The sequence below is a fragment of the Leucoraja erinacea genome, chromosome 15 (genome assembly GCF_028641065.1).
Source record: "Leucoraja erinacea ecotype New England chromosome 15, Leri_hhj_1, whole genome shotgun sequence".
NCBI classification, from domain to species: Eukaryota; Metazoa; Chordata; class Chondrichthyes; order Rajiformes; family Rajidae; genus Leucoraja; species Leucoraja erinaceus.
In genome coordinates, this window is record NC_073391.1 from 3,059,378 (window position 1) to 3,082,522 (window position 23,145).

Here is a 23,145-nt window from a genome sequence, read left to right on the forward strand (position 1 = left end):
GGGGGTTGTGGTGAAAGGACAATGTTTAGGCTGGAGGTCCGTGATTAGTGTTTTATACAGAGAGTGCTGAGTGCCTGGAACTCACTGCCAGGGTTGGTGGTTGAAGCAGATGCATTAGTTGCATTTAAACATAGGTCAGGAGGACGCATTATTGGCAACAATGATGAATACAAGATTCAACTGTCAGCTCCTTATGCCAGTTTACCCACTAAACAAAATTCAGATTCATTTCTGGTTTCTGGAGAGAGAGACAGATTGCATTTTGCATTGATCTTTGATCATTCTGCTAGAGCATCACCACTACATCGAGAGAATCAGTCTTCAAGTCTGTTGTCTATGGATATGCGGGTAATAGAGGGATACGTATTTTGTGCAGGTAGATGTGATAGTCTTGGCATCGTGTTCAGCATGGACATTGTGGGCCGAAAGGCCTGTTCCGGTGCTGTACTGTTTTATATTCTATGACAACAGGCAATATTAAACTGAATCCACAAGTATTCATAGCCTCAGTGATTCTAATATTAATGTTAGAGATTGGTGTTGGGAAATATTGGGTTAATGAAAGACCCAAAAAGGTAGAGGACCTGGTTAATGTATTAAATGAAATTGTGAATCAGAAAGAAGCAAGGATAAAGATGGCAAGGTTATGGAACCTTAGATATCAAAGTGATTGTAGGAAAAGGAAACATACAGTATGTAGGGTTTAAAAAGCAGAAATGAGACGGAGTATCAAGACATTTAAAGCAAACAAGAAATAAAGCCCCGTCCCACTTTCACGACCTAATTGGTGACCTCTGCCGAATTTGCCCTAGACTCGTACTCGCAGCATGGTGGCCACGAGTTCGTAGGAGGTCGTAGGTCACTCTTCTTCATGCTCGTGAGTGGTCTCTGCGTACTCGTGGTCTCAAGTAGGTCGCGGCGGTTTTTCCAGCCTGATAACAAATGTCCATGAGTAAAAAAATGTTGGCATGGAAAAAATTGATACTTTTTACTCGTAGGTAGATCATAGTAGGTCATGATGGTAGTCGTAGATAGTCGTGGGGAGTCGTAGGTCAGTAACTGGCCCGAGAAAGAAAATGCAAACATGACATCATTTTATCAAGTGATCATTTTCCACTCGTAGCTAGTCGTAGTTTGGTCTTAGGTGTGGAAGACTGAGGTCAAGAGGGGTCATAGGAGTTCGTAGACAGGTCGTAGGAGGTCTTTTACTTCGGTGAGTCAGCACGACTTTGACATTTTTTACAACTCGTCTAGGGTCGTCTAAACTCATGGATTAGATCGTCCAAGTGGGACAGGCCCTTAACTCAACTGGGCAATTAGAAGGGCCAAATGGAGCCATGAAATGTCATTGATGAGTTGGATCAAGGAAATCCCAAGGATTTTTGCACGTACTTGATTTTTATACATGCATTAAAAACAAGAGGATAACCAAGGAGCACATAGGTCTATGCGCAAGAAGGAAGTTTAATCCGAAAATAGACAAAAAAAGCTGGAGTAACTCAGCGGGACAGGCAGCATCTCTGGAGAAAAGGAATGGGTGACATTTCGGGTCGAGACCCTTTTATTCAGACTGGTTAGGGATAGGGGAAACGAGATATAGAAGGTGTTGTGGAGAGATGGAGGGTTATGGTCTGAGCGCAGGTATATGGGACTAGGGGAGATGATGTGTTCGGCACGGACTAGAAGCCATCGAGATGGCCTGTTTTCCCGTGCTGTAAATGAGTTATATGGTGTGATTATTGGGTTATATGGGAGGGATTTCGGGTCGAGAGGGAATTCAGACTGGCTACCTGAAGTGAGAGAAATCGCACTATACCACTGTTGTGTAGAGAAATGAACACCCAAGAAAGATATGAAAAAAGTTCCTCCAATTTGCATTTAAGCCTCACTCTGACAATGGAGGAGACCAAGGACAGAAGGCCTGTGTAGTAGGGAGAAAATGGAGAATTAAAGTAGCAACCGTGAGATGGGTGGGGGCAGGTTGATAGGGAGAGAGGGAATGATCGGCTAGTCTGAAGTTTGGTCTGGCACACTTACCACTGAGTCTATCTTGAACCCAAGAGAAACAGTAGATGAGGTTCCTCCAGGTTCAAGTTTAGCCTCTGCCTCACTCTGAAAGGGACTGTCGAGTCTAGGTAGAAAGTCGAGGGGGGAGGTGTAGCGAAGGGATTGCAGAATTTGCGTGTCCAGCAACTGGGAGGTACAGGGGGTCCAGGGGGTTTGGGTGGGAAGGGATGAGTTAACGAAGGGAGTTACGGAGGGGAACGGTCTCTGCGTTTGACAGAAAGGGGCGGAGATGTATAAGAGTCCACATCTTGAACTAGTGGATACAGGGGTCCCGTTGGAGGAGGCGGAAAGTTCTGCCTCAGGATTAAAGTGTTGGAGTCCCTGCGATGGCTGATGGGATGGAAGGTAAGGACTAGGGGGACTCCGTCTCTGTTGCGACTAGGGGGAGGGGGAGCAAGAGCGGAGCTGCGGGTACCGAGGAGACATGAATGAAGGCCTCATCTATGATGGGAGAGGGAAACCCCCCATTGGGAAAGAATGAGGACACCAGAAACATACGAAAATAGGTCTCTGCGGTAGGCCAATCGGGGCGGAGCCTGGGAAAATGTCAATATGTGGCATGGCTGATCATCCAACTGGAAATCCTTTGGAGGATTCTCTCCAAACCCCCTGATGGCTGATGGGATGGAAAGGGCCACAGGGGGACTCCCTCTTAAATATAGCCAATGGGAGGGGGAGCAACTACCTTCTGCGGCAGAGAATTCATGAGATTCACCACTCTCTGTGTGGGAAAGCGTTTTCCCCATCTCGTCCTAAAGAGATTTCCCCATCTCCTTAAACTGTGACCTGCTATGCGGCATAGACGGAGGAATTGGGAGTAAGGAATAGAGTCTTTGCAGGAAGCAGGGTGGGAAGAAGTGTAGTCAAGATAATTGTGGGAGTCAATTGGTTTGTAATAGACTTCAATCAATAGTCTATTTCTTGTGATGGAGACTGTGAGATCAAGAAAGAGAAGGGAGGTGTCGGAGATGGTCCAAGTATATTTGAGTACAAGATGAAAATTAGTGGTGAAGTTGATGAAGTCCATGAGTTCTGCTAGGGTGCAGAAAATAGCACCGATGCAGTCACCAATGTAACGGAGATAGAGTTCGGGGATGGGGCCAGTGTACGCCTGGAACAAGGATTGTTCAATGTACCCTACAAAGAGGCAGGCATAGCTGGGGCCCATGTGGGTGCCCATAGCCTTAGGCTTGGAGGAAGTGGGAGGAGTCAAAGGAGAATTTGTTGAGGGTGGGGACCAGCTCCGCTAAGCGGAGTAGAGTGTTAGCGGAGGGAAACTGGATCGTTCTGTGGTCGAGGAAGAAACGGAGGGCTTTAAGTCCTTGCTGGTGGGGGAAGGAGGAGTAGAGTGACTGAAAGTCCATAATAAAGATGGGGGAGTGGGGGCTCGGAAAGCAGGTCATTAAAGAGACGAAGGGCGTGTGAGGTATCTTGGACAGAGATTGGACCAGGGGGGGGGGGGGATAGGATAGAGTCGAGGTACGTGGAAATCATTTCCGTGGGACAGGAGCAGGCGGCAACAATGGGTCTGCCAGGGCAGTTGTGCTTGTGGATTTTGGGGAGAAGGTAAAAACGGGCTAGGCAGGACTGGGAAACGATGAGGTTGGAGGCTGTGGAAGGCAGACAGCCAGAAGTGATTAAATCAGTAACGGTGTTTGAGATTAAGGCCTGGTGCTCGTCTGTAGGATCATGGTCCAAGGATAAGTAGGAGGAGGTGTCTGAGAGTGCCAGACTACCACGGCACCCCCCTTGTTGGCGGGTTTGATTATAATGTCAGGTTTGCTACAGAGTGAGTGGAGGGTTGTACGTTCAGAGGGGGCGAGGTTGGAGTAAGTAAGGAGAGTGGAAAAGTTTGATGTCACGCCGGCAGTTAGAAATAAAGAGGTCTAGAGAGGGTAGAAGGCCGTTCTGGGGAGTCTAAGCGGAGGGGGGCCGGTGGAGGCGTGAGTAGGAGTCATCACTGGGTGGTGAGGACTCTTTCCCATAGAAAAAGGCACGGAAACGAAGACGACGGAAGAAAAGTTCTACATCGTTGCGGCGTTCCCTCTCTCTCTATCCCTCCCACACCCAAATCACACTTTCTTCTCATTTTTACCCCACAAACAGCTTACAACGCGTTTCCTTTATCATCGTTACTTTTTTGCATATCTTTCGTTCTTTATCTCTCCACATCACCGTCTATATCTCTCGTTTCCCTTATCCCGTACCAGTCTGAAGAAGGTTCTCAAGCCAAAACATCACCCATTCCTTCTCTCCGGAGATGCTGCCTGTCCCACTGAGTTACTCCAGCTTTTTGTGTCTATCTTCGAGCACACAGGAATGGTCAAAGATAAAAGAGGGTATTCATGCTTGGAGACAGAGGATGTAGGCGAGGTACTAAATAAGAACATTACATCTGGTTTCACCACGGAGAAGGACAGTGCATCACCGTGGGGAATACTAATATGCTAGGGCAGTTTGAGGTCAAGAAGGAGGTGGTGTTGGTGTTCTTGAAGTGCATTAAGGTGGATAAATCCTCAGGGCCGATGGGATCTATCCCATGTTAAGAGAGGAAAGTGAGGAGATTGCAGGGATCTTTGTATCTTTTCTAGCTGTAGTCGAGGACCTGGAGAACCACAGAGCAGTCAATGTTGTTCCTTTGTTAAAGAGGGGGAAGTAAGGTTGATCCAGGAAATTTAAGGCCAACGAGTTTCTTGTCAGTGGTAGGGAAACTAATGGACAGGATTCTTCAGGATAGCATTTACTCTCACTTGGAAGAGACTGGGTTAATTAGGGGACAGTCGTCACACCTTTGTCCAAGGCAGGTCATGGCTTACCAACATGATTTATTAAGAAGGTGACAAAGGTGAGAGTAGGGTAGGGCAGTGGATGTTGTCTACAGCCCTGTTTGCAGAGAAGGTTCACCAGACTGATTCCTGGGATGTCAGGACTTTCATATGAAGAAAGATTGGATAGACTCTGCTTGTACTTGCTAGAATTTAGGAGATTGAGGGGGGATCTTATAGAAACTTACAAAATTCTTAAGAGGTTGGACAGGCTAGATGCAGGAAGATTGTTCCCGATGTTGGGGAAGTCCAGGACAAGGGGTCACAGTTTAAGGATGAGGGGGAAATCTTTTAGGACCGAGATGAGAAAAACATTTTTCACACAGAGAGTGGTGAATCTGTGGAATTCTCTGCCACAGAAGGTAGTTGAGGCCAGTTCATTGGCTATATTTAAGAGGGAGTTAGATGATGCCCTTGTGGCTCAAGGGATCAGGGGGTATGGAGAGAAGGCAGGTACGGGACGCTGAGTTGGATGATCAGCCATGATCATAATGAATGGTGGTGCAGGCTCGAAGGGCCGAATGGCCTACACCTGCACCTATTTTCTATGTTTCTATGTCTACCTGATGATATAGGTAAGGTATTTGATGGAGTTTCTCATGGTAGGCTGAGTCAGAAGATTAAGATCACAGTGACTTGGTTGTTTGGATTCCACAGTGATTTGGATATTTGGATTCAGAAATGGCATACTCATAAAATACAGAGGACTGAGGTGGAAGGATGCTATTCTGGTTGGAGGACAATGACCAGTGAAGTTCTGTCGGAATCTGCACTGGGACCTCTGTTGTTTGTGATCTATAGTGTAATGTGAAGAGAATTGTGAAATACTTTACCATTAAATGCACAAAATTGTAGCAAGAGGAAAAGCAAGGCATACAAGGTTCAATAAAATGTAACGGGGTGGAAGCAAATTAAAATTGTGTAGATAATGGATACAAGGGTCGCACTCTATGTTTATTCCATGTTTCACTTATTGCTCGCTGTTTGCAAAATTCACGCTGCCTGCTCATTGTAATTATTTCATCACCCAGAAAGAGATGTATTGCTTCAGCAGATGACCTAATCTAGTGATTGGCTGGCAGCAGTTCAGGATAACTTGGACAGTTTAAAGCTATGCTGCATTTCTTAAAGAGGAGTTGCACTATGTTCTGGAAATCATTCTGGAAATTATAGTAATTTTGTGGAATAGTTTAGATTACTTTAGAGACACAGCACGGAAACAGGCCCTTCGGCCCACCGGGTCCGCGACGACCAGCGATCCCCGCACATTAACACTATCCTACACCCACTAGGGCCAATTTTTACATTTACCAAGCCAAATGACCTAGAAATCTGTACGTCTTTGGAATGTTGGAGGAAAGCGAAGATCTTGGAGGTCAAGGGGAGAACGTGCAAACTCCGTACAGACAGCACCCGTAGTTGGGATCGAACCCGGGTCTCCGGCGCTGCATTCGCTGTAAGGCAGCAACTCTACCGCTGCGCCACTGTGACTCCCTAATAGTCTTCCAAAACATGATCAAAAGGACAGTGGGAGGGGACAATTATGTTGATGTATGTCAGGGGTCAAGCTGCAAGGAAGTCAATGCAGAATGCAGTATACGATGAATGCACACACATGGTCAAAGTCAGAAAATCCAACTCCAAATACCATAACTATCGACTGCTACACAAGCCTTGTGTACTACTCCTACCCCACAACAGAAACCTGCATCAGTCGCTTTCTAATAATCCTTCTCAGATATTCATATGCTCCGTCATATCCCCTTGCATATTTCATACATACTTCAGACCTTACTTCTATCATTTCCTTGGCCTGCCACTTTGCTGTGGTAAAGCTCGTATATACTAAAGACAATCAGGTAGAATCACATGTGACAAGAAGGTACCAAACAAAATTCAGCCCAGCACTGATCTGAAGGACAAAAAACAATGGTGAAGGCTGCAAGGGTCACCTTTGCCACCAGGTACACACACCTTCTATGTCAAATCTTGTGTGGTCATTGGTATGAACAGCTCCCCAAACCAAACTATTCATGAGCAGGTTTCTTTCACAAGATTCTTCTTCTTGCGTATGACGTGCACAGCCTAATGTTGTACGACAATTGTTCTATTTGATCTTATTTGATTGTGCACGCGTGGAAACAGGGCGGACCACGTGAAGGTTGCAATCTACCACCTTTCACAGGATTGATTTGACAATAATAGAGGGGTTTGCAGAGGGGAAGAAGATTAGACTTTATTGCCTTCCATCACAGTGAGGAATCTGCGGTGGTGGGTGTTTGTTAACTTTTATGTAGTTGTGTGTCTTGTTGCTTTTTTCAGTATGGCTGTATGGTAATTAGCACATCACTGTACCTTAATTGGTACACGTGACAATAAAAGACCTTTGAAACCTTTGAACACTTTAGACGAGAAAGGAAAAACTTCATTTAGCTTAATTTAACTGGCAAACTAGAGAATGAGAACAGAATTGCCTGTGGCAACTTGCCTGCTGCAGCAGACACCGCTGTTGGATATTCAATAACAATGACATCAGAATACAAGTGTAAGAAGGAACTGCAGATGCTGGTTTAAATCGATGGTAGACACAAAATGCTGGAGTAACTCAGCGCGTGAGGCAGCATCTCTGGAGAGAAGGAATGGGTGACGTTTCGGGTCGAGAACCTTCTTCAGACTGATGTCAGGGGAGGGGGCGGGACAAAGATAGAATGTAGGCAGAGACATTAAGACTAGTGGGAGAACTGGGAAGAGGAAGGGGATGGAGAGAGAAAGTAAGGGCTATTTGAAGTTAGAGAAGTCAATGTTCATACCGCTGGGGTGTAAACTACCCAAGCGAAATATGAGGTGCTGTTCCTCCAATTATAACAGATTTTTAGTTTAAAGCTGGCAATTGCATCTCCTTTGTACACCTGCAATGTTTAGGCCACCAACAGAAAATATCCAAAAAACCTGCTTTGCCACAACAACATTTAATTTGGAAGCTCGTCAACAAAAGCTGAGAGGATTGCACCCAAAGAGTTGTGGATCTGTGGAACTCTCTGCCACAGAAGGCAGTGGAGGCTAATTCATTGGATTTTTTTCAAAATAGAGTTAGATATAGCTGTGTAGGAAGGAACTGCAGATGCTGGTTTAAATCGAAGGCAGACACAAAATGCTGGAGTAACTCAGCGGGACAGACAGCATTTCTGGAGAGAAGGAATGGGTGACGTTTCGGGTAGAGACCTTCAGATATAGATATAGATTTAGATATCGCTCTTGGGGTTAGCAGAATCAAGGGATATGGGGAGCAAACAGGAATGGGGTACTGATTTTGGATGACCAGCCATGATCATATTGACATACTGACATGGCTCGAATGGCCGAATCCTGCACCTATTTTCTATGTTTCTACATTTCTAACAAGAGACCCCTCAAGATAACCATTAAGAGATGCAGCTGAAATCACAAACTTGGGGGTAGGAGCCATGAGCAAGGCTTCAGAAAATGGGGGATACTTTTGGGGAAAATTGTCATGCCCTGGTCACAGACAAATACCAGAAAACAACACAGTCAAGGGTATCAAACAGCCGGCAACATTAATCTGCATTTTAGTTCTATCTGGTTTCACCAAAATAAGTAATCCTTCTCAGAACTGTTTTTACTGGAATCCTTGTTCAGGGCAACTGTCCGCCAGCATGTGAAGTCAGGCTGAATCTATTAACATTTCTCTGGAAGGCATCCCAATAGCATTCATTTTGATCTCTGTTTCCTTTCCCATTTGGTGTGTTCAAAATATACCAACCCTTCAGGGTGGTATAGATTTCACAACCTTGGATTGCTCAAGTAGATCAAGCAGATAACCATGTTTAACCTGATCTCGGTTTCAACTTTCCACAGCATTGGGCATGTGTTCAAACACCATATATGAATTAAACCCTTCAGGGTGTAGCATAGATTTCACGACCTTGGATTGCTCAAGTAGATCAAGCAGATAACCATGTTTAACCTGTGAATTTTGACACGGAGGCCAAAATACAACTTGGCACAGCATAAAGGCATCAGTACTGCTGCCAGAACACCAGATATGAATTAACCCGTGCGATGCACTGTATGTGTAGCTGTTGGAGAAGGCAGGTACGGGATACTGAGTTGGATGATCAGCCATGATCATATTGAATGACCATGGACTGAGTTTGGATGATCAGCCATGAGAATGGCGTGCAGGCTCGAAGGGCCGACCCCCTGCACCTAATTTCTATGTTTCTAACCCTTCCAATAATGACACATGCTTTCAATAGGTGCATTGTTCATCACAGCGATGTTCATATCATTGTGAATGTCGCTCTGTCTGCAGCTCGCTGGCAAGGAAGCATGATTTTCTAAAATTCTAGCAATAGAAAACATCCAGAAGCTAGTTTTAGAATAATATATGATGAATCGTAATATGTAGCAGGTATCTCCTGCTGCAGGAAGGTAACAGGATGTGGGCATCCTAGTATTAAGCTGCTGCTGTCAAAGTGGTCTACAGGCAGCTCTGAAGTTGGACTTATGGCTGGAATTCCTGGAAGATACGGGAAGACATCCGTACTGCAAGTTGGATGCCACTGTTCAATGGAGAGGCTCAGACAGAACAAGTGCTCACTGAATTCTCTGGTGCATATGACCTCCTGCTGAAAGCCCTAATCGTCCTCCTTCACCTTCTCCTCGGAAGGATAACTCTGATCTCATTCTTCATATCAACGTTCAGTAGCCAGGGTATAATAAAATGTTTTTTTTTTAGTTCCGCATCATGTAACAAAAAGGAATTACAAGTATCTAATTTGCAAAATTAAAAATTGGCAGATTCAACATTACTATTTGACATAAAGTATAATTTTGGTAGAATTAAATTTCCAAACGTTGTGATCATTTCCATTAAAGAATGTTTCAAAAAAACAAAGAAATATTTTAGCAATAACAGAAATGATTGAACAATTTCATTTTAATAGATTAAAATTTAAGGGTTTTATACACATTATTTTAATTTCAATTATTGCAATATATTAAAATGTCCTTTTGATGATGAAGGTAAATTAAATTGAATGACTATTTATAAAGTCTGCATTTCAAACAACCTGTTATTATGTAGAACCTTTACTATGGCAAGTTGTTCCAAGAGGTTTTACAAATAAATAATAAAGAATAAATGGATGCTAAGCCAATAGAGGGCAATATTATGACACTCAAGAAATGGTTAGGCAAAGAAAAAGCTTAATTACTACTATGCTTTGCAGCCTCTATACACCTCAGACAGCGGGCATTTTTTGTGTAACCTTGTTGAGAGGATATGGGTAACCAACAACAATTCTACAATTGCAAAGTATGTATTTTTCATATTGCACCTTTTTTCATTATTAAATCACTAGTTTGCAAACTAGCATTAACATTCATTACTCTCTAGGCATGATATCATAATGTCAGACGCTACACTTTCACCTAATCAACAGATAGAAAGAAAACATAGCCCTTATTTGAAACATTTCTACCTGTTGGTGCCACATAACTGGACAGTCACACAGTCACTCATTTTCATTCTCAAAGAACTGAGATACATTTTTGAATGACACAAAAAATCATGAAATAAGAACCAATCTCACAGAAGCTGGAGCGACTTTATATTCACAAAGCTTCTTTGTGGAATTTCACTGAAAGCGGAATTCATGAAAGACCTAAAAACAAAATGAGCTGACATGAGCTCAAATCAAATGGAGATGCATTATAACCAATAAATGTCTACTTTCTCATCATTTATATATATATTTTTTTAATTTGTGCACAAGCTCAAATAAAACATGATATGACAATTATAATAATGTGTGTTCTATTATTCCACATTGTTTTAAAATAAATGTTAATTATTTTAATTTAGAATGTATTCTAGATTACATCAACTGAATCAAAAAGCTAGGTTTATTCCAAAACACATACAAACTCTAGTGCCAGGGATTATAATTTTCTAGATATCATTTAAAAGTTGAATACATCTGTAGATAGAACACAATTATTTACATTTTCAGATTAGTCAAACTATTGCTTGATCTGGTGAAATAATACTTACAAATTAATAATTTCTGGGGGGAAACTCGGAGGAATCGATTTCCCATGGTCACACTGGGCTGTTTCTTCTATACATATACAACTTACAGGACATTTAACTGGTCTAGGTCTTCTTGCACCTATTTTTGAAAAAAACAAACTCAGCATCCAGACTAACAAAGCAAATCGTCCTGCAATTTTACTAGCATCTCCCATTATGAATCCTTTCAGCACAATGACCGTGGTTAAAATTCCTGAACAATTTAAACAATTCTTGGTGCTTTTGTGCCTTGCTTTCTTCCTCAGTATTTTGATCAAGCAGCAATGGTTGCACAATCTACTGAGCACATATTGAACTCAAGAAAACTCGCTTGTTGCTTGTTTGGCACAATGTATTCCATTCAAATGGCTTCTTTCCTCATAGCTTATAGGACTTTCCTTTTACAACTCCTTTCATATAAAACCAGTTCTGTACACATGCAAAAAATAGCCTTTATCTCAGCCAATGTATTTGGCCAGACCACTCCCAGCTAATGTGTTAGTCCAAAACTCTGGCATGGATCACAACAATAATAATTAAGCGCTTAAAGTAAGTTTCAAATCTTAAATTACCAAGACAAAATTATTGTAAACCAAAATGTGATAGGTTTTTAAATCTTCTCAAACACAAAAGGTTGTTTTAGTATTTACTTAAAACAATGATTAACAATGATATATTCACTTTGCCTAAGTACATTGAACAGACAAATCCGGTGCAAAGAAGGATGAGCAATAGCCATCACACCAAAATGTAACATTTCTCCTTTTTCTTGACTGTTTGCTATTTTCTACTACCAGTAAATAGGTCAACAGACAAATCTTGAAAGACATTGTGACCCGCTTTAAAAATTATTCCAGCATGTCTGGTAATGAGAGGGATGTTCATCTTGATCACACCTATGGCTTGAATTTAACTTACAAACTGATTCAGTAAAGTGTGGTAAACTGCTAGCAATGAAAACTTAAAAGAATAGATTTTACTGCTGGTTAAAACTGCAGCTCTGTCTTAAACAGATAGATAGTGCCTTTCAATAGGAACCTTGCTCTGAAAGGGGGGGGGGGGGGAAGGGGGGGGGGGAGGGGGGGGGAAGAAGGAGAGAAGGGGGGGGGGAAGGAGAGAGAGGGGGGGGGGGGGAGAGGAGTCTATGTCCATACAAAATTCCTGGTATTTCTCTGCATGTTTCAATACTTTATATATATATGTGTAAGTCTTGAAGTTAGTATCTCCACCATCAATTGCCCAACTGTTATTCTTTGCTGCGTGCCCCATGAGTGCAAAACATTATAAAAACTCTCCATCATTTTAGAGTTATAGGGGGATATGGTGCGCAAAAAAGCAATTCAACCCAACTTGCTCAAAATTTGCCACTCAGGCTCCTATTAAATCTCCCCCCTCCCGCCGCCATCTTAAACCTATGTCCTCTGGTTCTTGATTTCCCCATTCTGGCTAAAAGACTCTATTTACCAAATCTATTCCTCTCATACACATTTATAAGATCACCCCTCATCCACCTGCGCTCCAAGGAATAAGGTCCTAGCACGCTCCACCTCTTCCTATAGTACTGGCCCTCAAGTCCTGGCAAAATCCTCATGAATCCTCCCTGCACCCTTTCCAGCTTAACAACATCCTTCCCATAATAGGGTGATCAAAACTGAACGCAATACTCTGAATGTGGCCTCACCAATGTCTTGTTCAATTGTAATATGACCTCCCAACATACTCAATACTGACTGATGAAGGTCAATGTGCCAAAAGCCTTCTGACCACACTATATATCCATGATGCCACTTTCAAGGAACCATGCACCTGCACTCCTACACTCCAGAGCCCTGCCATTCAGGGTGAAGTGTAGGTCCTGCCCTGGTTAGACTTCCCAAAAGGCAACACCTCGTATTTCCCTGTAGTAAATTCCAACAAACTTTCCTCAGCCCATCTGCCCAATCGATGAAGATCCTGCTGTCATATTTGACAACCATTTTCACTATCTGCAAAACCACCACTTTAGCTCCAATTTTCTCCATTATTTATATGCATTTTGGTTAAATCTATTAATCATTTAAGTGTGCATTTACACTTTTAATATATTTTGTTTATAAAGTATTTTACGTTTAATTTTCAAGTTTTTAACTGTTTTGGAATATCAGAGAATTGAAAAAAATGTTGGCAGCATTAACAGATGACAAATCAGGATGCGTGCCTTTGCCATCTATCAAATGCTTCCAGAATAGTTTCATGGTTTGCACTTCACGCATTATTTTAATATAGAAAAGGTAAGGTTGAGAAAACAGGAACACTCAAGCAAGTCTTGGCAGTGGTTCCAACTCTGGAAAAAGTTGGGTCAACAAACCTTGCCATGTTACTGTTTTAACAACAATAATGTGGAAAGTTCAGCTGCTGGAATGAGGGTATGACTGGCCTGAAGAGAGTAACTGTGAAGTTGTTCAACATTCCCACATGGGAATTGCATGACTGGATTGCACCCAAAACAGAGAAAACTCCCTTTCACAGATGTTATTCACTTACGCAAAATTATCTGCAAATATAATTGCATTTAATCCACTTAGCGGTTTTATAAAATTCAATTCACGAATAATTATCCTCTTCTTTTTGCCTTTTTGGTTTAAATTATTGTGTTAGTGATACGTTTGATATATGCTGCTCAGGGTGTTTAATGACAATGTACCGCTTCTCGGAGAACAGGACATCTTATAGCATGCAATTCCTAAGAAGATCCACTAATATGTTTGAATCAGTATAACCACATCAGTACAATGCAGAAGATTTTATTTTTTTTTAAGTTAATATAACTTTATTTAGTTTGCTGAGACATTTTACACTGCAGCAATGAGAAGCAATGCAGAACACTGATTTGTATTGCATTATTGTTATTTAACTGAGGCAAAACCATTTTTAAACAAATACACGAAAAGAAAATAATGTGGATAAAACACACAAGGTATTGGGGTTGCAAATGTGCCCACTAAGATTAAATAAGTTGAGATGAAATTTTATTAGCAACACAACAACAGGAGTAGACTTTTCTTTTTAACTCTTTCAGGCTGCTTCAAGATCTAGTGTTTAAGAAGGAACTGCAGATGCTGGAAAATCGAAGGTGGACAAAAGTGCTGGAGAAACTCAGCAGGTGCAGCAGCATCTATGATGCGAAGGAAATAGGCAACGTTTCAGGCCGAAACGTTGCCTATTTCCTTTCCTCCATAGATGCTGCTGCACCCGCTGAGTTCCTCCAGCACTTTTGTCTACCTGCTTCAAGATCTACCCTGGCCACTCCTTTCTTCAACATACTGGGAGGTGTTAGGAGCTTGACAGCCCAGATAGTTGCTTCCCCTATGCTATCAGACTGCTGAACCAATTTCACTCTTTCACGCCCTTTCCTGCTGCAGATTGCAGTACAATACTTGCACCATTCTGCCGTTTTACTCTCATCGTTGTATTAATTGGTGTAGTTATCATTACCGCGTATGCGGTTTACTGTATGTGAACAAGGAATTTCATTCCGCTCAGGTATATTTGACAATCAGTTAGTCTGAACAAGATCACAAATAATGTGTAACCAAAACGATGTATAACTTATTTTGCCCCTTTCCCTTAATAACTCAGGTTAATAAAAATCTACCAAATCTCAGTATTTTTGGCCAGTTAGAGGAATGATGAAATCATCTGGAGCTGTTGCATGTGTTTCCTAACATTAACTCGGAAAGGTGTACCTCTAAATTAAAAATATATATATATTTTCTACCTACTCATCAATTCCCCTTAATTCTCTATCAATTTAAAATCGTTTGATGAAATCACTTAATCACATAAATTCCACAGAAAATAATTAGATTAACAGTGCATCAGAGCAGGGTTTGCCCCAGAGACATTTAAGGGCCTGTCCCACTTACGCGACTTTTCAACGGACTGTCTGCCATCTTCAAGCTCGGGGGCACTTGCCTGAATAATCGCGAGCTGGACAGACAGACAGACAGTCAGCACTGAACACACACACAAACACATTACAGAGGCGTGGGCCAGGGAAAGACGGGGAGCGCTGTCTGACATTCACACAGTGCATAGCCATGGTGATACCCGTGATGAACAGGAAGGTTAAAGACAGCTGTCACAGTGTAGGTAAGTCCTTTAACAGAGCGGGGAGGAGGGAGGGAGGGGAGAGAAAGGAGGGAGAAGGGGAGAGAGAGGGGGGGGGGGGGGGGGGAGAGAAAGAGTGGAGACATTTTTAAGAAGTCAGACAACTTTTAAAAAGTCAGAGATACACAGCTGTGAAGTTTAGCGGGCATTTAACATTACCGGTCGGTTTTCCTTGGTTCTGAAAACTTGTGCTTACATTTGTTTTTCTCACAATGAATCAATTAAAATGCCCGGTCAGCAAAGGACTACCTATAATGACATGGCGACCCCACTACCACTGCACTACGAGTCAAAAGTATCGATTTTCTCCATCCCGCCCAATTTTTACTTGCAGAACAATTTTCCGCGAATAGTAACCACTATGTGGGAACTCCTCTCAACCATGAAGGAGACTTACCAGAGACCACCTATGACCATGTGTCGACCATGCTGTGCCTAAACTCGCCAATAAGGTCGCCGTAGTGGGACAGGCCCTTTAGCCTCTTTAACCTGTTCCACTGTAACTTCTATCTTCTGGCACTCTATCTCCTGGAGAATATAGATCTCAGAATTAGTAGTTTTGATAATTTCCTATTTTATTAACATTAACATGAGTTAGGAGCAGGAGCTATGAGCAGTTCTGGGCCCCATATCTAAGGAGGGATGTGCTGGCATTGTAGTGGGTGCAGAGGAGGTTTACGAGAATGATCCTGGGCCATGATAAATGGGTTAATGTATGATGAGTCTTTGAAGGCACTGGGCCTGTACTCGCTGAAGTTTAGAAGGATGAGGGGGAACCACATTAAAACTCTGAGGTTTTTGTCAGTCTCCCTACCTGCTTTCACTACCTGCAACCTCCAGCAACCATCTGCAACCTCCGGGAACCGCATGGAAACCTTGGGTGGGGCCCAAAGTCTCCAGAGGTTTCTGTTCAGGTTTCCTAAGTGGGACAGGGGCATTGGGATAAGATTTAGGTTTATTATTGTTAGGTTTACTAAGGTACAGTGAAATGCTTTGTTTCCCATGCCATCCAAACAGATCAGATAATAAACATACATAAATACAATCAAGTCAATCTCAAGTGTAATAGATGGAGTAAAGGGGAAGAGTGCATCATATAATTCTCAGCATTGAAGCACGCCAGTTCCATACACAAAATCCAATGTCCTCACTGGCGAAGAGGTGAATCAGACAGCACCCTGGTTTATGGAAGGACTGTTCAGAAGCATGATAACAGAGGTGAAGAAGCTACACCTGAGCCTGGTAGTACACACTTTTTCAAGCTTCTGTACCTTCTGCAGGATGGGAGCAGGGAGAAGAGGAATGACTGGGGTGGGCCAGGGTGGTCTTTAATTATGTTGGCAGCTTTTTCCAAGGCAGCGTGAAGCGTAGATGGAGTCAATCCTTGGTGGCAAATCTGTCTATGTGATGGACTGGGCTACATCTACAACTCTCTGCAATTTCTTCGGTGTTGGACACAATTGTTCCCAAGCCAAATTGTGATGCAGCCCGACCGTATGCTTTCCATGGTGCATCTGTAGACTTTTGTAAGAGTCATTGGAGACATGCCGAATTTCCTTAGTCTCCTCAGGAAGTTGAGACATTGGTGTGTCTTCTTGGCCCTCGCATCAATGTGGTTGTTCTACGACAGATGATTTGTAATATTAATGCTAAAAACCTTGAAGCTCTCGTTCATTTCCATTTCCGTACCATTGATGTTGATTGAGGCATTTACTCTCGGAAGTTGATAACTAGCTCCTTCATCTTGCTGATATTGTGAGAGAGGTTATTGCCCTGACAACACATTATTACATTCTCCATCTCCTTCCTGTACTCTGTACTCTAAAAGACATTGGGCTAAGTACTGTTTGTGGATAGGAAAGGTTTAGAAGCCTACGGGACAAACATAGGCCAATGAAACTAGCTTAGATGGGGTGTCTTGGGCAGTATGGACAAGTTAGGTGAAAGGGTCTATTTCCGTTCTGTCAGACACAATGGCACTATGTACTCCCGGATGCCACTTGTCAGAAAATTTGGAACTCCGCATATTTCCAGAGATCTAGGACCATCCATTCGCATGGAACTGTGGAATTCCACTGGCAACCCATTGCGGTACTTTGCATAAAGGAAAGTACAGACTTTATTCATTCATGCAAAGTCAGCAGCCGATCTGCACTCTAACATTTCCCACTGAACTACGGGATAAAGAACAGCAATGACAGATATTTAGTGTTATTTATATGATTTGCATCACACAGCCAAGTAAATTGTTCTGCAAAAGTATTACTGGGCTGTCTTTCCCTCTCAGCCTGCTGATCACAATGCTTCCACATTCCGCTTTTGAAAGAAGCATGTATGATTTTTGCTCTTATCCCTAATGAGTGCTCTGGATTGAATAATGCAAACAGAATAATGTTGGAAACACTCTGCAGATCAGGAAGCAACTGTAGAAAAAGGTACCCCAATCAATGATTCCGATGAAGATCTTTTTGTCAGAACTGGGAAAGAGAGAAAATACAAGTTGGTTTAAGTTGCAGACAAGGTGGTTAAGGAATAGATCCCTTTCTTATCTTCTCTATAACTTACAACACAATTGTACTGAAGAGGGGTCTTTGACCTTAGCTGTTTCTCTTTTCACAGATGCTGCCTCACTACAGAACTTTTTATGAAATGACTTTTTACCAGCTTCAGCAGCTTTTTAATTAAACAGCCTGGTAAGCTTGTTTAAACTGTCTGCTTCATCTCTATGAGGATACTGATTCCGTTCCTCCTGAATCTTCCGTTTCTGCAAATCAATAAGAAGCTGTTTAATGCCCAAGTCTTCTGCAAGATTGGAACATTCTGCTGAATGTCATGGTCATGTGTATCCCTGGTGAACAAACCGGATAGAAGACATAAAAGGTGCTCATCGTCTGGGCCATGTCTGCCAATGAGGCTTTTCTTCTTAAGTCCTTTGCATGTCCCAGATTTTCTTCCTGAGGAACATCAGCATATCAATTCTGATCATATGTATAGTCGGTTTCTTCTGTTCTCCTGAAAAGGAACCCTATCAATCATAGATCATATAATCAGATAATGATCCACACAAATTGTACTTAGATGGTAGTGGAAGGGAGTGGATTCAATTAAGCAGTTCCTTGACCGATACAGTGTCGAAACAGGCTCTTCGGCCAAACTTGCCCACACACCGGCCAACATGTCCCAGCTATACTAGTCTCACCTGCCCGCGTTTGGTCAATATCCCTCCAAACTTGTCCTAATCATGGACCTCTCTGTTTCTTAAACTTTGGGATATTCCCAACCTCAACTACCTCCTCTGCCAACGTGTTCCGTGCATCCACCACCCTTTGTGTGAAAAGGTTATCACTCAGAATCTTTTAAAATCTTTTCCTCTTCTTCTCAAACCTATGTCCTATGATTTACCGACTCTGGGCAAGAGAATCTATGCATCTACCCAATCTATTCCTCTCATGATTTTGTATACCCACTATAAGATCACCCCTCATCTTCCTGAGTTCCAAGGAATAGAGTCCATTAGCCATTCAATAAACCAATCATTAAATTCTATCAACCATTCCTCAGCCCACTTAGCCAATCAATCAAGATCCTGCTGCAATTTTTCACAACCATCTTCACTATCTGTATGTTCTCATCCAAACCATTGATATAGATGACAACCAGTAACAGGCCCAGCATCGAACCCCGAGGCACACACACCACTAGTCACAGGCCTCCAATCCGAGAAGCAACCTTCCACCATCACCCTCTGCGTCCTTCCATGAAGCCACTTTTCTATCCATTCAGCTATCTCTCCTTGGATCCCAAGCAATCAAACCTTACAGAGCAGCCTACCATGCGGAACCTTGTCCAATGCTTGGCTGAAGTCCATATATACATCTACAGCTCTGCCCTCATCGACCTTTTTGGTTATGTCTTCAAAAAACAATCAGATTTGTGAGAATATACAAGAAATGGTTGGTAAGTTTTCAGATGACACGGAAGTGGGTGGTATCGTAGAAAGTGAAAATGGTTATCAAAAATTACAGGAGGATCTTGATCGGCTGGGAAAATGTACTGAGGAATGACCAAAGGAGTTCAAAGGAAGATGAGTGCAAGGAGTTGCACTTTGGGAAGTCAAACCTGGGAAGAATCTTCACATTGAATGGCAGGGCCCTGGGGAGTGTTGTAGAGTAGAGGAATAGACAATAGGTGCGGGAGTAGGCCATTCAATGTGATCATGGCTGATCATCCACAATCAGTACCACGTTCCTGCCTTCTCCCCATATCCCATGACTCTGCTATCTTTAAGAGCCCTATCCAGCTCTCTTGAAAGTATCCTGAGAACTGGCCTCCACCACCCTCTGAGGCAGAGAATTCCACAGACTCACAACTCTCTGTGGGAAAAAGTGTTTCTTCATCTCCATTCTAAATGGCTTGCCCCTTATTCTTAAACTGTGGCTCCTGGCTCTGGACTCCCCCAATATCGGGAACATGTTTCCTGCCTCTGGCGTGTCCAAACCCTTGATAATCTTATGTTTCAATAAGATCACCTCTCTTCCTTCTAAATTCCAGGGTATACAAGCCCAGCCACTCCATTCTCTCAGCATATGACAGTCCCGCCATCCTGGGAAGAAACCTTGTGAACCTACGCTGCACTCCCTCAATAGCAAGAATGTCCTTCCTCAAATTTGGGGACCAAAACTGCACACAATACTCCAGGTGTGGTCTCACCAGGGCCCTGTACGACTGCAGATGGACTTCTTTATTCCTATACTCAACTGCTCTTGTTATGAAGGCCAACATGCCATTCGCTTTCTTCACTGCCTGCTGTACCTGGATGCTTACTTTCATTGACTGATGAACAAGGACCCCCCAGATCCCGTTGTACTTCCCCTTTTCCCAACTTGACTCCATTTAGATTAGGGGTGGGAGATTGCAACCTTCACGTGGTCCGCCCTGTTTCGACAAATGCAATCAACCTGATGTGCACAATCAAATAAGATCAAATAGAACAAGTTGTCCTACACCACTCACCCGTTCCCCCAACGCAAGCCTTTCCCCCAATGCAATATTGCACCACTCACGCATAGCCCCCAACTACGCAGGCGCGACTCATTCCTCCTCATCCCCCAGCACTCCCTCCTCCTCTTCACCATCCCTCTTCAATCCCTAGAGAGGGAGGGGTGGTGGAGAGGGGCAGAGAGGGAGGGGGAGGGCTGTAGAGGGAGAGGGAGGGTAGAGAGGGAGAGGGCCCTGGTCACGGCCCCATCCCAAGTCTCGGGCTCGGCCCACACTCCAGCACCACCCTCCCCACCGAGCGTCGCTCCTCGTTCACCACAAGTGCTGGAGTGCCCCACCCTCCCAGTGTGTCCCGTCCTACTTTGCGAGTGCATTGTGACGTCACTCATTTTGTTTCCCGAAATGGGCGAGTTTTCGGGCTGTTTTTAAAACTTTAAACGATTAAAAACTTAGGAAATATAGGTGGGAATGAGAAGGCTGTGGCCTACCGTTTGGAAGAAAATAGGAATTAACCAGATTGACATGCACACAGAGCCACAAACAAGACGAAAACATTTAGTATTATAGAGATATCCCAGATAGAACAATTAAGTTGTTACTTGCAGCAGCACAACAGAATATGTAAACATAGTACACTGTTAATATAATAAATTAGAAAAAATATATAATAAATGAGAAAGAGGTTGTGGAACTGGAACCAATATCAGGCACATACACTATGACCAACAATGTCCCAGCCCAGCCTCTGGCTGTTTGAAGTAGAGTGAAGATCAACAGCTTAAATTGGGTAGAGTGATTGTGATAAACTGGGCATCAATGATTCCTGCAATTTTGGATGCTTCTGCGTTTAAAATAATGTGCCATACACCTAAAAGCACTGGAGAGCTGCCAATGCTATTTTGGCAAAATCTTCTAAAACCACTGGCAAGATAAACAACCAACCTCAGTTTCAACTCTCTGGCCAGAGGCAACATTCAGAGCATTGAGGCTGCAATTATGCCAAGTCAGTTCAGATGAAGAAGTTGTGTTGCTTTCTGTCCAAAGTGGTTTCCTGATGTTGGGGGAGTCTAGAACCAGGGGTCACAGTGTCAGAATAGGGGTAGGTCATTTAGGAATGTGATGAGGAAAAACATTTTCACCCAGAGTTGTGAATCTGTGGAATTCTCTGCCTTAGAAGGCAGTGGAGGTCAATTCACTGGAAGCTTTCGAGAGTTAGATTTAACTCTAGGGCTAAAGGAAGCAAAGGATATGGGGAGAAAGCAGGAAAGGGATACTGATAGATGCTGCTGCACCCGCTGAGTTTCTCCAGCATTTTTGTGTACCAAGGGATACTGATTATGGATTATCAGCCATGATCATAATGGAAGGCGGTGCTGGCTTGATCTGAAGATCTTTCCTGGTCCTGATGCAATTATAAAGAAGGCACATCAGCGCCTCTACTTCCTGAGATTACGGAGAGTCGGTATGTCAAGGAGGACTCTCTACAACTTCTACAGATGCACAGTAGAGAGCATACAGACTGGCTGCGTCGTGGCTTGGTTCGGCAACTTGAACGTCCAGGAGCGGGGAAAAATGCAGAAAGTTGTGACCACTGCCCAGTTCATTATCGGCTCTGACCTCCCCACCATCGAAGGGATCTATCGCAGTCGCAGCCACAAAAAGGCTGCCAAGATCATCAAAGACCCACACCATCCTGGCCAAAGATTATAGAGCAGAGCTCCTCTAGTATCTTTGATCCTGGCCACACACTCATCTCTCCGCTGCCATCAGGAAGAAGGTACAGGAGCATGAAATCCGGAACATCCAGGTTAAGGAACAGCCATCAGGCTATTTAACACATCAACCAAGCTCTGAACAATAACAGCCTATTATTACTATTGCACTTTGTTTATTTATTGTGTATATAGTCTATAGTATATAGACACACTGAACGTTTATCTCATGTTCTGTATTACGTTTACATATTCTGTTGTGCTGCAGCAATCAAGAATTTCATTGTCCTATCTGGGACACATGACATGAAACTCTCTTGACTGGACCGAATGGCCCACTCCTGCATCTATTGTTCGATGTTTCTACAGATGTTGGCTGATATTCTAAGATATTCCTACACACATTTTTTTATGTAGGTGGGGGGGGGGGGGGGGTCTCCATTTCCAGCATCTGCAAGTTTTGTTGTTTTATTTTGGGCGCTCGGTGAGATAATTTTTTGCCGGTCGTTGGACAACGGCCGCTCGCGCGCTCCCGCTCCCTGTGGACCAACGGCCGCTCGCGCGCTCCTGCTCCCTGTGGACCAACGGTCGCTCGCGCGCTCCCGACACTGGACAACGGCCGCTCGCGCGCTCCCGCTCCCTGTGGACCAACGGCCGCTCGCGCGCTCCCGCTCCCTGTGGACCAACGGTCGCTCGCGCGCTCCTGACACTGGAAAACGGCCGCTCGTGCACGCGCTCCCTGTGGACCAATGGCCGCTCCCGCGCTCCTGACACTGGACCAACGGCCGCTCCCGCTCTTCTGACACTGGACCAACGGCCACTCCCGCGCTCCCGACACTGGGACCAACGGCTGCTGCCCGACACTGGACCAACGGCCGCTCTCGCGCGCTCCTGACACTGGACCAACGGCTGCTCCCGACACTGGACCAACGGCTGCTCCCGACACTGGACCAACGGCCGCTCGCGCGCTCCCGACCCTGGACCAACCCAACGGCCACTCCCGACACTGGACCAACGGCCGCTCCCGCGCTCCCGACACTGGACCAACGGCCGCTCTCCGACACTGGACCAACGGCTGCTCCCCCGCTCTCCCGACACTGGACCAACGGCCGCTCCCGACACTGGACCAACGGCTGCTCCCGACACTGGACCAACGGCCCTACTCCCGACACTGGACCAACGGCCGCTCGCGCGGGCGCTCCCGCACACTGGACCAACGGCCGCTCCCGACACTGGACCAACGGCCCGCTCGCGCGCTCCCGACACTGGACCAACGGCCGCTCCCGACACTGGACCAACG

General features: G+C 44.0%; 1 protein-coding gene across 1 annotated transcript in view; it reads right to left on the reverse strand.

Annotated features, from left to right (window-relative positions):
• lgi1b (leucine-rich, glioma inactivated 1b) overlaps window positions 1-11,437 on the reverse strand; it is a 32,550-nt gene extending 21,113 nt beyond the window's left edge. The window contains exons 1-2 of the mRNA XM_055646599.1: window positions 10,969-11,437; window positions 10,508-10,579 (exon numbers count right to left, since the gene is read on the reverse strand). Of these exons, the coding sequence (XP_055502574.1) occupies window positions 10,508-10,579; window positions 10,969-11,162 (266 nt within the window). The 5' untranslated portion in view covers window positions 11,163-11,437. The remainder of the gene's footprint in view (window positions 1-10,507; window positions 10,580-10,968) is intronic.
• Between the last annotated feature and the right edge of the window lie 11,708 nt (window positions 11,438-23,145).